Source organism: Drosophila simulans, chromosome X (genome assembly GCF_016746395.2).
Source record: "Drosophila simulans strain w501 chromosome X, Prin_Dsim_3.1, whole genome shotgun sequence".
NCBI lineage: Eukaryota > Metazoa > Arthropoda > Insecta > Diptera > Drosophilidae > Drosophila > Drosophila simulans.
This window is the reverse complement of record NC_052525.2, coordinates 7,664,636-7,680,887: the sequence shown is the minus strand read 5'-3', so window position 1 is coordinate 7,680,887 and position 16,252 is coordinate 7,664,636. Positions and strand designations below refer to the sequence as shown.

At 40.9% G+C, this 16,252-nt stretch overlaps 1 protein-coding gene across 4 annotated transcripts; it reads left to right on the top strand.

Annotated features, from left to right (window-relative positions):
• Positions 1 to 187: 187 nt before the first annotated feature.
• Positions 188 to 16,238, top strand: LOC6725416 (glutamate--cysteine ligase). 4 transcript variants are annotated; one of them, XM_016172858.3, is made up of 6 exons: positions 188 to 376; positions 790 to 953; positions 12,914 to 13,540; positions 13,619 to 14,790; positions 14,855 to 15,036; positions 15,101 to 16,238. In XM_016172858.3, exons 3-6 carry the CDS (start codon positions 12,916 to 12,918, stop codon positions 15,288 to 15,290), a joined length of 2,169 nt encoding a protein of 722 aa, XP_016038496.1. In that variant the 5' UTR covers positions 188 to 376; positions 790 to 953; positions 12,914 to 12,915; the 3' UTR covers positions 15,291 to 16,238. The 4 variants fall into 4 exon arrangements, with proteins under 4 accessions (XP_016038496.1, XP_044779641.1, XP_016038494.1 ...); XM_044923706.1 differs by lacking the exon at positions 188 to 376 and adding an exon at positions 420 to 695; XM_016172856.3 differs by lacking the exons at positions 188 to 376; positions 790 to 953 and adding an exon at positions 10,899 to 11,040.
• Positions 16,239 to 16,252: the final 14 nt, after the last annotated feature.

Here is a 16,252-nt window from a genome sequence, read left to right as displayed (position 1 = left end):
ATTGCAAAAATATTAAGTATTATTATTATTATTAAATGAGAATTGTAGTGTCTACATGACAAAGCCCAAATCTAAAAGAAAACAAACACTTTACGCGTTAAATAATATATAAATAATTGATTTAAGCAACACGTGCAGTCAGCCTATCGGACTATCGCTATCGGTTGGCAAAACAACTTAACGCGTCGGCCAGCGGCTCTTTGGCATAACAGCAGCTGGGCACATTCAAAATTTGTATTTAAAGTGGAGCGTTTTATTGTTTTGGGCATTCGTTAGTGCTAATAACACTGTTTACGTTGTCGGAGAATTTGGCGGCAAAGGAAACGCAATACCAAAGTCGCGTTTAAAGAAATTACAAATATACGAAATAATTACGGTAATTTCGAGTGAAATAATTATTGTGAAATACCCACACACACACACACAAACACATACTCTCTCACACCCACACACTCAGCACAATTCCAATTGGAAAGAACCTTTCTGGGCGGGGGAGCACGTTTCGCGTGAATTTCGCCCGTGATTTTAGAGATTTCTTGATCTCTATTCCGGTGGCAGCCGCATTTCTATAATTAAAACCGAAGCCGAACCAGCAACAGCGAATAAAAATCAAATTTGAAAGAAACCTGTCCGCATTATCTGTTTACATCCAAAGAGAGCAGCTGACGCCGCAGCTGTAAATTGGAGGGTGTGAAGTGAGGAAAACACGCGACCTGCTAACAGAATCATTTGTTATTTTTTCTTTTTTTGTTCTTGTAATACTAATAATCGTGAATTCAATTTCGATAGAAACACCCACACACCGACACACATCGCAACACCAAAAACATAAAAAGGAAATAGTGAGAGCGCAAAAACAGCGGTAAATTCGGCAAATAACGTTACACAACCCACCAAAACTGCAGCGAGAGAGCGGCAGAGAGCGAAACAGAGCGACGAAGAACAAAAAGCAGGTCAGTGCACATTTTTAATAATGAAAATTGTAATCTATGGGGCAAATGCATACTATGTTCGAATAGAGCAAATAAAGTTCTAATATCTCCAACGCGTTGTGTTCGTTGTTAGCTGTTGGTCTTGACAAATATAGAAAACTTACGAAAAAACGACCTGTGGAACATACTTTAGCACTTGCAGTGGCGCATCCGCATTTATTTGAGGGGGGCAACTTCTGTTGATACCATTTTTGTAGCCTACTTTTTCAATAAAACCCAAAACCGTATCGCCATTTGGTTTATTTTCTTTGATAGTGGATATTTTTGCTTTTGTTATGGTCATACATTGTATAACAATATTTATGCACCCATTCCGATTGGACAAACGCAACAGCTGAGTGGACAGGAATCCAATAGCCGCACATTCTTATTGGAACGTCAGCGCGCGCGTGTACTTTTGTTTTTGTTTGTGTTTGCGCGTGTGTGCGTTTGCGACTTCCCTTTTGCCGGCAATTCGTTGTTGTTGGTGTGTTTTTCTTTGCCCCATGTTGATGTTTTTGCTATTACTGGTATTTCATTTAACACTAGTGGCGAGTCAGGTTTTATAATGATTCCGCTCAAAGGGGGTCAAAGTGGCACGGCCTTGGGCTCCGCTGGGCCCACAATAGTGGTCAAGATATTAGGACCATCGAAGAAAAAATATGTGTAAAAAATTCTATGTACTTCAAAATATGGAATATTTTTATAAAAATAAAAACATTTCTTAAAGGGCAGTGTTTTTTAAATCGCAAACTGAAATGAGTAGTTGTGTAAATGCAAATATGTTTACAATGATTCATGTCTGTAGAACAGAAAGTGAACTTCCGAGAAAGCAAATCAAATTTTTCAATTAACTGATATGATTGCTATTTTTATGGGCCACGGTGTTAATAATTGTGTCTATAGGTACACTTTGTAAATGCGTAATTATCGGGGGGGCCAACTATTTCTTTTTTTTTTTTTTATTGATTTTCTATGTTTGTGGCTTGTGGTAATTACCGGGCAATTCGATTTTAAGTATCCGCCGGACTTTGTTGTACTTTGTATTTGTACTTTCCGGTGTGTGTGGTTGTTGTGGTCACAGCCTTGACATTAGTTCATTTGTATGTGCATGCGATTTACAGTCCCTCATCTGATTTTTTGTATACCATATACTATATAATATATACTATATACTATATACTATATTTTTTGGGTGGTAAAAAATCGACCTTGGGTGGAAACTTCTGGCATTCTATAATATTCTCCCATTTGGCATGACCAATCGAAAAATGTGTAGCTGCAATGGGTGCCTCCTAATCACCGATACCGATATAAGGCCGCGCAGTTTGTGGGTTTTGCCGAGTCACTGTTTGCCGGCGAAAGTGACGTCATGGAGCATGCGAGCGGATTGCTCATACGCCGCGTATGACCGAGCTCTAAGGGGGTATTCCTCTCCAGCCGGCTACGCACCACCAGATGGAGATCCCCGCCGAAAACGAGGGAAATGTGGAATTGGGAATCGTTGGGATGTGCAAGTGTTTGCCGCAATTTCACCACAATATGCAAAGTTTCCGACTGACGTCACTTCGGGATGGTGGGAATAAAAGGGAAGGAGGAGAAACCAAAAAAAAAAAGGAGCGAAAGAGGGTGGAAGGCAATCGAAAAACAAAATATCATATCACTTTACTTTCGTGATCTATCAGCATGAGAATGCAGAAATATCTCACGAATTATGAACGTGACTCACACAGCGGCGGCCACAGTGATGATTCGTTTCGAGGAACGCGCGAAAACTATAAACTATTTAAACTATAAAACTATAAAACTATTAAACTATAAAACTATAAACTATTTGAACTATAAAACTATTTAAACTATAAACATGCTGGCTCGCTAGATAGTTTTGAATTGGCATAACTTTTGCGTTGTAGCTGGATGAGAATCGAATGAAACTGTTGCTTAAGCGGTCATTACACGTGGTGTCCACTGTACTCCGCCTGCTCACACGCATCTCACGATCAGTTACGACTGTTTGCTGTTCGATAGCGGCGTGCGAAAAGCAATCAAAGCTTTTCAATGCCCTTTGCAATTGTTGTGACATTTGCCATTATATTATCGCACCATGACTTGCCCCCAAATGCCAACTGTAATAGATATGCTATAGTTATAGTATGTATGTAGATGTGTGCGTAGATATATCATGAACATTGAATAGATAAGTACCCGTACATTACGCATACGCCCGAGGGTCCGTTCAGATAGCACCATTTGGCCTTGCCTTAAGTTAGCCTTTATTGAGCGGCCTAATCCCGTCCATTGTCACGCACACACACGCACATTTGCTACACCGAGCGAAAAGTGTCGCACAATTATGAGTGATTATGATTTAATTACGAAAAATCACAACAGCATGATGAGTTGGAGTGTGGGGGGGTTGTCTCTTATCACAACCTTATCGCCATGATGCTTGAAATACATTAAAACAAACAGTTTTATCGTGTTTGTTTTTTCCATCAATTATATGACACATGCTACACGTTTTTTCCTTTTTATTTCAAACTGTTAGCCATGCAAATTAGCCTGACATTTCGCTAGTAGTTTATCAAAGCTCTGTTTTCAACTACAATTGCAGGAGTCTCACCCTTTTTCTCGCCGTGTACTTTTAGGCCCCAATCTCCAGCAGGTGACAATTTGCTGATGCGCATTAGCGACTAACTTGTTTGAGTAATCGCTTTTACAGCCGCATTGTTAATATAACCACTGATTGCCTTCGTTTTTTAGTGCGCGTCGTGTCCTTGTTTTAGCTTTTTAATTGCTTCTTGGAAAAAAAATGTACATAGTTGTGGCTATTTACTAATTTGGCATGTAAATCAGAGCTATGACTACAGCTCAAGTCAAGAAAGTCGAAGTTTTTACTAAGCATTGAGTTAGTTTGAAGGGTTCATTAGACGGAAGTTTCTGATTGAAATTAAAATGAAATTCTCTAAATCGAATTAATTAATTAATTAATCGATACAATGGCCATGATAGTTTATGTTGAATAGTGTGTTTTCTAAGTTTGTATGCTGCGTCGTGATCTCGTGACTAACCGACTTCCGTCCCAAGTTCTCCAGGCGAAACGATCTTAACTCTTAACTTTATTAGTCATAACTCAAGTGCAGTGCACTTGTAAGTAAGTAAACTTGTATGTAAGTAAATGTCACTGCCAGGAAATGAATTTCAGTCACGTTACTTTTGTTTGATTTGATTTTGTTTGTTATGGCTTTACAACACTGGCATTAAGTTGGTTGTTTTTACGATTCTTACGATAAGCTCAAGGATTCTAACTGAAGATCCGTGTGTTAAACACAAGTGTTCAACAAGTGTTTGTGAGGCAATTTGTCTGTTGCTGTTTTGTGTTTATTTAACTGAAATGGCATACATGCATACATACGCAAAAACTGTTTTCAATTAGCAATCTTCGTATGAAAACAGGCAAACAGAAGTTACTAAAAAAAAAAAAAAAAAAAAAAATACTCAAGTAAAAAAAAATAGTGTCACATGATTCACACATTCACACTGGAGACCGACTAGCCATCGCAATCTGCAGCAGATTGTTGGGCCTAGATCCCTCATTAATATATTTACTATATATATGTATATATCTCTATTGTTTTCCGATGTGTTTTGCCATCTCGAGTGCGTCACTCCTGCGATTGTTCTGGGCACTTTTGTTTGCACTCTATTTTACGCAATTGAACGACGGACGACTGTTGCTAATTAAACAACACAACTGGGAACAAATTCATATACGCATTCATTTGCACAAGTGCATCAACTGGCAGCAATAACAATTAGCAAGCAACGAACAAAAAAAAAAAAAATAATAATAAAAAATACACCGAAAATGATTAAGCCGATCGACGCACACGTGCTATTGCCATTTAAAGCGATCAATTTGTGAGGGGAAGAGGGGAGGGGCTGTGAGGTTGTATCCGTATAAAATGTTTGCTAATTTCTATAGTATAAACATAAAATACAATTAACGGCTGGCGCAAGAGTTAAGTCAGAGATACAAAGAAGTTGATCAGGCTATGCCAATTCAGATCGAAACTAAGTTTAGTTGAACCTACGCTTAAGCTTCTAGGTAAAAAAAAAAACCTAGTTTTGTTTAATTTCTATTATTTAAATAAATACCGAAATATTTGTAACCTTCGGTTAGTTACCATTAAATATGCAACTGCCTAGCTATTAATATTTGATCGGCGCTTGGCAAGCACTGCTGCACTTACTCCCCACGACGACTGGCAAACAATTAAGAAATTAATAATCTCGCCGACGTGCACGCTCCTCGTCTTTCAAAAATTCCTCGCCACATGAAACGCGGTGGCCCGGTTCCCATATGCATAATACACGCCCACGTCGAACGGCGGGCCCCCCAGTTGCTTGGAATCCTCCGGAAGCCGCCCCTTCTGCCCCATAGTACCCTTGCTCCTCCTCCTCCCGCACTGCGACTGCCATGGCCAAAGTGAATTTATTACGTCGCAATTCAGTGCGACGACGACCGTTTTATGAGTCGTATACGTAATCTGGCCGTTATCTTATAATTTTTCCTATGCACTTCGCTTTTGTCGAAATAGGCTTCTATTTCAATTCTCTTGTAGTCTGCAGTTGCAAGCTTAGCACTAAATCCGATTTAAGTCCGTTTTAAGCTTGTGTGAAATTTTAAACTTATTTTGCCCATGATTACGCAGAAATGTGCATTCCCACATTTTTCTATCTGCAAGTTGTTGCCGCCGTCTTGCACTTTTCCCCGCTCCCACCGATTGCCAAATGGGCAAATGGCTTTTGTTTTCTATTTCACTGGCTGTCTGGCGACCCTGAAAAAATAAAGAAAAAAAAAAAAAAAAAAAATAAAGAAAAAAATAAAAAAAAATAAAAAAAAAATGAAAAAGAAAAAAGAAAAAAAAACATGGCAAAGGCATCGCCAAGTTGTGTGTATGTTTCGCTTTGCATTTCCGCATTCGATTCGAAATTCTGAGTTTGCACATAGAAAACGTCATAATGCAACAAACATTTAGCAAATGTGCAATATTATATGAATAACTTGCATTCAAGCTGAATAAAGTAGTTTGCTAAATACCCAAAAATGGGAAAAGTTTTATTTCAACTAAGTCTGCTGACAAACAAAACTATTTTTAAACGCATCAGATAAAACCCTTTTAATTTGGTTCATTTTAGCTGTGTAAACGTAGGTGCAAGCATATTTCAAAATGATTTCTCTCTGTGTATTGGTAGGCGGATGTTCCGATTCGCTTGGCTTCCGTTCGAGGATCATATTATGATTGCTGATTGACTGCTGATTTGGCGACGCCATTCAAAAACCCTTGAAAATGTCAAAACAAAATTTCCTGCGAATTCGCATTACGTATACGCAGTGTGGGAAAACCAAATTTCGTGCGAAATATCACCAAATATCACAAAACCCAAGTCGAAAAGTGTCGATAAAGAGTTGTAATCAGCAGTATTCACTTTTTGTTAGCCATATTGCCGCGTCTTTTGAACTTGGCCTATCAGTCAGCGAAGTCATTTATGCGACTTCCCAATTCCAATTGTCGTTTTATCTTTTTCTTTTTTTTGTGTAATGTACTGCGAAAGTCGAGTGAATCATCGCCTAATTCTTGGGCTTTTCCTTGTACACTAGTTTAAAATCTAACAAACACAGCCGCACAATGGTATCATTTTTGGCTTCGCCAACTGTTTTCATAAATGACATGGCACAATCCAAAAACGCAAGAAAAACAAATACACAACAAAAAAAACTCAAAATCATTGTGTGGCTCTGCCCTTCGTCAAATTCGATTGCGTTGGTCAGGATCACAAATCAGGCATCGCAAAAAAGCGTTCACAGTTTCTCGGCGACTATATAATTGTTCATATACTAGATACAATTATTATTCATCTACTAGATACAATTACATATAGATCTATGAGGGCGGTGACGTGTTAGAATCCAAAATTTACACACTAATTAGCAGTTGCAAAGAGCAAAACGAGATGTTTAGATGTACAAATTTTGTGAACGATGAACGATAATGGGACGAGATTGAAATACTTAAGCTGGCATATTGACATATGGGCATTACATAAAGGAAATGGCACGAGTGTAAGGAAAAGTTCCTAACGATAAGGCGCTTCACCCACTTCGGCCAGTAATTTGCCTAATCCCGAGTGTAAAATGAATTGCTGGGTAACTGGGTGCGCATTATCTAACCCCATGCCAAGTGCATATACTCGTATGTATGTATATATATGCTTGTGCAATTGAGACTTATCTAAGCGCATTTGCATCGTCGCAGTAAGTCAGCCGGTAAAAAACAAGCAGTCAGCGCAATCTTTAGCTAGCATTTTTCCAGCCCAGGAACATAGCGACCAGAAAAGATACAGATACAAATACATATGCAGATACAGATACAAATACATATGCAGATACAGATGCAGACACAGATGCAGATACAGATACAGATACAAATACATATGCAGATACAGATGCAGATACAGATACAGATACAGATACAGATACAGATACAGATACAGATACAGATACAGATACAGATACAGATACAGATGCAAATACAGATACAGATAAGAATGCAGATACAAATACCGATACCGGTACAGATGTAGATTCAGATGCAGATACAGATACATTTACAGATACAAATGCAGATACAGATGCAGATACAGATACAGATGCAGATACAGATACAGATGCAACTATAGATACAGACACAGATACAGATGCATATACAGATACAGATGCAAATATAGATACAGACACAGACACAGATACAGATGCAGATGCAGATACATATACCGATACAGCTACAGATACAAACGCAGATATAGATGCAGATACAGATACATATACAGATGAAGATACAGATACAGATACAGATACAGATACAGATACAGATACAGATACAGATACAGATACAGATACAGATACAGATACAGATACAGATACAGATACAGATACAGATACAGATACAGATACAGATACAGATACAGATACAGATACAGATACAGATACAGATACAGATACATTTACAGATACAGATACAGATATAGATACAGATACAGATACAGATACATATACAGATGCAGACACAGATACAGATGCAGACACAGATACAGATACAGATACAGATACAGATACAGATACAGATACAGATACAGATACAGATACAGATACAGATGCAAATATAGATACAGACACAGATACAGATGCAAATACAGATGCAGATGCAGATACATATACCGATGCAGACACAGATACAGATACAGATACAGATACAGATACAGATGCAGATACAGATACAGATACAGATACAGATACAGATACAGATACAGATACAGATACAGATACAGATACAGATACAGATACAGATACAGATACAGATACAGATACAGATACAGATACAGATACAGATACAGATACAGATACAGATACAGATACAGATACAGATACAGATAAAGATGCAGATACAAATACGGATGAAGATACAGATAAAGATGCAGATACAGATACAGATACAGATACAGATACAGATACAGATGCAGATACAGATACAGATACAGATACAGATACAGATACAGATACAGATACAGATACAGATACAGATACAGATACAGATAAAGATGCAGATACAAATACGGATGAAGATACAGATAAAGATGCAGATACAGATACAGATACAGATACAGATACAGATACAGATACAGATACAGATACAGATACATATACAGATGCAGACACAGATACAGATACAGATACATATACAGATGCAGACACAGATACAGATACAGATACAGATACAGATACAGATACAGATACAGATACAGATACAGATACAGATACAGATACAGATACAGATACAGATACAGATACAGATACAGATACAGATACAGATACAGATACAGATACAGATACAGATACAGATACAGATACAGATACAGATACAGATACAGATACAGATACAGATACAGATACAGATACAGAAAATACAGATACAGATACAGATACAGATACAGATACAGAACAGATACAGATACAGATACAGATACAGATACAGATACAGATACAGATACAGATACAGATACAGATACAGATACAGATACAGATACAGATACAGATACAGATACAGATACAGATACAGATACAGATACAGATACAGATACAGATACAGATACAGATACAGATACAGATACAGATACAGATACAGATACAGATACAGATACAGATACAGATACAGATAAAGATACAGATGCAGATACAGATACAAATACAGATACAGATACAGATACAGATACAGATACAGATACAGATACAGATACAGATACAGATACAGATACAGATACAGATACAGATACAGATACAGATACAGATACAGATACAGATACAGATACAGATACAGATACAGATACAGATACAGATAAAGATACAGATGCAGATACAGATACAAATACGGATGAAGATACAGATAAAGATGCAGATACAGATACAGATACAGATACAGATACAGATACAGATACATATGCAGACACAGATGCAGATACAGATACAGATGCAGATACATATACCGATGCAGATACAGATACATATTCAGATGCAGATACCCACTGATAGAAGCCACAAGTGTCCACTCGAGAGGAGCACTCCTCGTGCGAATCTGTCTACTTTTTTGTTCCGCATTCAACTTGTTGATTTGCTAATCAATCTGTTGCCAGCTGTGATAGGAAATTCCAAGTGGGAAGAGGAATTAGGACGATAAGTATTTAGTTTTGGAGGCGGACAAGTAGTCATAGCCATGGTTCGAAAATAAACTGCAGTCGAGTGTCCGTAAACCGATCGATGGAATTAAATCGAAAATGATATAGAAATATACACAGCTGATCTTAAGAACCAGGCAATCGCTATAAATAGTCGAAGTTGAAAGCTGATATAAAGTTTAGAGTATCGAATTTGATTCGGTGTAACTAACTAACTAACCATCAATTAAGTATGATGATCACAATGCCAAGCGTACAAGTAACTGGCTCCACTGAATTCCACGCTCCAGGTGTTTTCCCCATTAGCTAGATTCCTGAGTTCCTCGAAATGCAAGTGAAGCAGCACCTGGACCTGCGGGACCAGAGTTTCCAACGTTACTACCTGGAATCGTACACCGACTGCGAGTGCACAGAGTCCGCGTGAAATTCAATTGTATCATGTACGAATTTAGAAGTCCAACGAAATGATGATGATATACTGGGGGCAATTGATTGAAATCTATGCGTTTCCTCTCCGTCGTCGCATTGAATATTATAAAGTAGCCCGAAACTTGATTGGCAGTTATTTACAATTCCGATGTCGTTTCGAGTATTTTGTGGACAAAATGCCACACCAACCGCCCCCTTCTCGCCACAATTTTTATGAAACGGTGGTAAATCAGCGACAAAGCCCCCTGAAATCTATAAATATGTAGCACCTTAATATATATAATAAACCCTTCTCGCCAGATTACCAGATTCGCAAAAAAAAAAAAAAATATATATATGTGAATTCCATACTGTCGGCCAGCGACGAGTAATTCTAAATATAATAAATAACTGCCCAAATAATTATAATGGCACTCGATCGTTTCGAGTGCGCGTCCCGTCCCGTGTTCCATGGATCATTTATGGATTGCCTCGGCTCTTCGTGGCCCGTTTTATGGCCGACGATCCGATTCCGATCGACCAGATATGGACGTCCAGCCCCTGCTTCACATATTCCTTGCTCTTCCGTTCCGGCTGCGTGTGCCCACTTGGCCGAGTAAACCCATCGAGCCGCCTTCGTCCACCGACAACGGATGGGGATTCGGATTTTTCGGTTCGTCGTCAGCCGATCGCCATCGCCATCGGCTCGTAAAAAGCTGGAGTCTGGCCGCGTATAAATTTAGTCGCTGTTTGGCCGTGGAGCGACAAGAAACCTTCTGGCCAAGAAACGCACATCTAGATACTTTCAAGTTCAAATTGTTTATCGAAAGTGTTAATAAACCAGCAAGCACAAAATAACAAGAAACAGGTATCCTTAACGAAAGTGAATTTAAGTGAACAAATACCAAGTGACTTTTTTTTTTTATTATTTTTTTTTTTTTGTGAAAAAAATAAAAATAAAAAGGCTATTATTTTGCTCCAGGGAATTGCTAGCCAAATAGGCAGTTTTCATTTGTAGATTCTTTGTTTCTTCTCCGATTTTAAACTACTTACCTTACTAAGTTTAATTAAACAATTTAAAGTTGCTGTCTTAGAACATTCTTGATATTTAAATATCAAACTTTAATAGCATCTTTAACAGTTTTAAAATAGTAATAAAGTTAATAAATAGTTTGCAAGCCAAGCATTAGTATTGTTTATAAATTAAAGCTTGGCATAGTGAATATTCCATATAGAAAATTAACATTTCAAATTGTTCAGCTGTTTGATTTTCGAGATTTCTGTTTCGTTTTGAGATTCTTTAGAAATCTGTTCAAATACAATAGAATCTCGTATTCAATGGTAATTACCAGTTGCCAGTTCGAATTCAACATTACACAATCGCTTCGAATGTCGCTCCAAATTCCTTTGTAATTTAGATTTGGATTTCGGCCACGATCGGTGGGTTCATTGTGGTCATAACAGTTTGGCTATACGCTCCACTGGCTTGGTTAGTTGGCTAGTTGGCTTTGATTTGGGTGAAGCTGGTGCGTATCGGATCGGATCCGATTCCCATACGCATTTCCATTCCATTGACATCTCAGCCAGTGAACTCGACTGAAGTGGAGTGTTTTTATGGTTTGTTTTTTTTTTATTATTTTTTTTTTTGGTTGAGTGTTTTGGTGGCGGTCGTAAATCTGCGATCTGAAATTTCCGATTCCCCCCGTATGATTCAATCAGTTCGAGTGGCGCACAGCAACTTGTCGGCTGTCTAAATATACTATAATTGTATATTTTCCACACTTTTACAAGCACACACGTACGTACATACACATACGTGCGATCGGAGCACATGGAATTAAACCCAAAGGCTGATTTACCCACGTTATCAATTATTTGATTAATATTTGGTCCGTCGTCGCACCTTATCAATTAATTGACTCAAATGTTGTAAATTGTGCGAGTGTCAAGAGCAAGGAGCAAACAAAAAAAAAAATAAATAAATAAAAAAAAAATAATGCACTTGATTCCGGCACACGAATGCACTTTCGTGTCCGTTCACACATACATATTTATAACTTAACGTAGATAAATTAATTGAATTCCGCCGACTTTCGACTGAAACTTGAGGTGGTGCGGCCAACGGAGGGCATTGACTGGCGATCGGTGATGTTAATTAATTATTAAGCATGCGTCTGCACAGAGAGAAAAAATCGAAGAAAAATATGTCAACTTAAATGAATAGTTGCATGCTACATTGGCTACTTAATCGTAATTATTTCATTTGATATTAACAGAGGTATCACTGTATTTGTTGTTAGTATATTGATTAGATTTCGCATCGCATCGATAAAGGGGAATCCAAACAATCGAGTCTGAATTCGCGCTGGACCTTCTTGGCCTCCTCCATATCGTTTATGCAATTGCACTGCGAATGCAAATTACCAACTGCAACTGCAATTGCCTCGATTGCAGTTTTCCATGTTCCGAATGCGATTGCGATGGCGATTGCACAATGTGCGCTAGTTGAAATGGAAACGAAAGTGGAGGGACGGACGTGTGTAGATGGAAATGGTATTCGGGATGATAATGGCGCAGTTGTCGTAGTAGTCTGTTCCGGACGTCTCATCGGATCGGTTTCGAATGAAACAGTAGGTTCGGGACAATGGATTAGGCCGGGTCAGGTTGGCGATAGGGATAACCATGGGATTCATGGCACATGAGCGATAGTAACACATATGGTTTTTCACATCTTTTTGCAGCAATGGGTCTACTGAGCGAGGGCAGTCCACTCTCCTGGGAGGAGACCAAGGCGCTGGCTGACCATGTGCGCGAGCATGGCGTGAATCAGTTCATCAACCTGTACCACAGACTCAAGGATCGCCAGGGTGACATACTCAAATGGGGCGACGAGGTGGAGTACATCATTGTCAAGTTCGACGATGATCAGAAGGTGGCACGTGTGGCGCTGCGCGCCCAGGATCTGCTGGCGCAGCTCAATGAGAAGGAACTGGCCGATCCCAATGGCGTCAAGTCGCTGTGGCGTCCGGAATACGGAGCCTACATGATTGAGGGCACACCGGGCAAGCCCTTTGGCGGTCTGATGGCACACTTCAATCTGGTGGAGGCCAATATGCGCTATCGTCGCGAGGAGGTCACCGAGCTGCTGGCCAAGGACGAGTGCGTCATGTCCATTACGAACTTCCCGCGACTCGGCGCACCAAATTTCACTTATCCGCTGGCCCAGCCGCGTCCCGAGGATCCTCTCAGTTCAGCCCGCTCGCTCTACTTCCCGGATGAGGCCATCTTTCCGGGTCACCCGCGTTTCAAGACCCTCACGCGTAACATTCGCAAGCGACGCGGCGAGAAGGTGTCCATCAAGCTAAAGGGTAAGCATTTCATTCCTCGTTTACGACTACCATTAAAGGTGCGACCAACTAATTGTATCTTTATCTTTGCCATTGCAGTTTTCAAGGACACAAAGACGAAGCTACCGGTGGAGGGTGCGCCGCCTGGCGAACCGGATGTGGTGCTCCTGGACGCCATGGGCTTCGGCATGGGCTGCTGCTGCTTGCAGCTCACCTTCCAGGCCTGTAACATCACGGAGGCGCGTCGCCTCTACGACCAGCTGGCTCCACTCTGTCCGATCATGTTGGCTCTGACGGCCGCTTCGCCCATTTACAGGGGCTATCTAACCGAGTCGGATTGCCGCTGGAATGTGATTAGCTCCTCGGTGGATTGCCGCACGGAAGAGGAACGCGGACTGGCGCCGCTGGATCAGCAAAAGTTCAAGATAGCCAAGTCGCGATACGATTCGATTGACTCGTATTTGTCGCCCGAGGGAGCCAAATACAACGATGTGCCGCTCACATACGATGAGAAGGTCTATCAGCGTCTGGTGGAGGGCGGCATCGATCATCTGTTGGCCCAGCATGTGGCCCATTTGTTTATACGCGACACCGTGTCGCTGTTCAGCGAGAAGGTGCATCAAAACGACAACGAGGATACGGATCATTTTGAGAACATTCAGTCCACCAACTGGCAGACCATGCGCTTCAAGCCGCCGCCACCGAACAGCTCGATAGGCTGGCGTGTGGAGTTCCGACCTTGCGAGGCGCAGATCAGTGATTTCGAGAATGCGGCCATCGTGTGCTTTGTGGTGCTGCTCACCCGTGTGATCCTCTCCTACCAGCTGAACTTCCTAACGCCGATCAGCAAGGTGGACGAGAACATGCAGACGGCCCAGAAGCGGGATGCTTGTCGCAAGGAGAAGTTTTGGTTCCGCAAATCCTCGAAGACCACCGAGCAGAGGGCGGCTAAGGCGCAAAAGCAGGCACAAGCTCAAGCTCAAGCTCAGGCCCAGACCAATGGCAAGGCCAATTTGAATGGCAATGGACTGGCAAATGGAAATGGGAATGGCAGCGAGAACGGTGACCAGGAGGAGCAGCAGCAGCCTCTGACCAATGGTTCGGCCAAGATGAATGGCCACGGAAATGGCACCACTAATGGCACCACTAACGGCACCAATGGCTCCTCCAATGGATCATCGAATGGCGCCGATAGCGATCACACCGACACCGATGACGAGGAGAATGAGCTTTTCCAGTTGCTGTCCATCAATGAGATCTTCAATGGAAAGGTGAGTTAAACAATGTCCAGAATAAAGTTTTAGAATCTTATGCCATCTTATCTACTACCAATAGCCCAACGTATTTCCGGGTCTGGTGCCATTGATCCGCAGCTATCTGCAGTCCATGGAGGTGGACACCGATACGCATTGCACCATTGAACAGTATCTTCGCTTTATCCAGAAGCGTGCCGCCGGCGAGTTGATCACCACGGCCACCTGGATGCGCGAACAGGTGCTTAGCCACCCGGACTACAAGTAAGTTCTATACCTAAATGTTCAACTCTACAGTGGAACTAATCCAATGTAATGTATTAAACAGGCAGGATTCCGTGGTGAGCGAGCGCATCAACTACGATTTGCTGAAACGCATCCAAGGCATCCAGGAGGGCAAGCAGGTGGAGCCGGCGCTGCTCGGACAAGACTATCATTCCAAGACGAAGACGAAAGACTTCATTCCGCCGGCCTTGCAGAAGCAGTTGGCCAAGAACGGCTGCTGCGAGGAGAAATGATCGAGGAGCGCGCTGCGGACGCGTCCAACGCAGCTGGCCGCCGGTGGCCGGCGCATGTGATTCGGGTTTTGTGGGTCCGTTCGGATGGAGTGCGGCATATATGTTGAGGGCAAAGGCGAAGGCAACGGCAAAACGAAACGGAATGGATACGTTACGGATACGGAGAAAAATGTATCAATATTAATTTAATAGCATAATTTCAAACGGATTAACAATTAGCGTGCACCAAGATCCTAATTGTGGACAAATGTTTTGCGGCCGTGCGTGACCTTTTGGAAATGAAAGTCAAGCAGAAGAGGCGACGGAGAAGGAGGATGGATTAAGGAATGGTTATGGGGCACACGAGGATCCACCTGCCAGGGGATCCTTCGCCAGCCAGGATATCCTCCAGGAAATCACCATGCTCTCGTCATCGTTTCGATGGGACTTCGAGATCATCGAGATCCTCGAACCCTCGATCGCGGCCGATTTGCCATAGTTAAATAGAGAGCTAAATGGAACTTCGAAACCAAACCAACTATATACCAGCATCAAGAACTACTACGGCAACATAAATCTCAACCAAGTGCCGTTCCACGAGACCTACAAAAATATGAATACATATAGTTCAAAACGAGGCAAGGTTAAAAGTGTATTTCTGTTTGTTTTCGTTTATATCGTATATATTTATTATATTATTCCTATTCTTATAAAAGCAAGTACAATGAAAAGTTGTTTATTTTTTTTTAATAGATATATTTACACACACACATACACACGCAAATACACATATGTCTAAAAGTGGCCTGCTGTTATTAAACTAGATATGATAAGTACACATATAACGAAAAACAACACTGTGCTATTATAATTTATTGTGTATGTGATTGTTTCACCATTATGATACGATTATGATTTATTGTGACCACAAGCAAGCAAATAAACGGAAAATATTGTTGAATCTTTAAACTTAGTCGAATTGG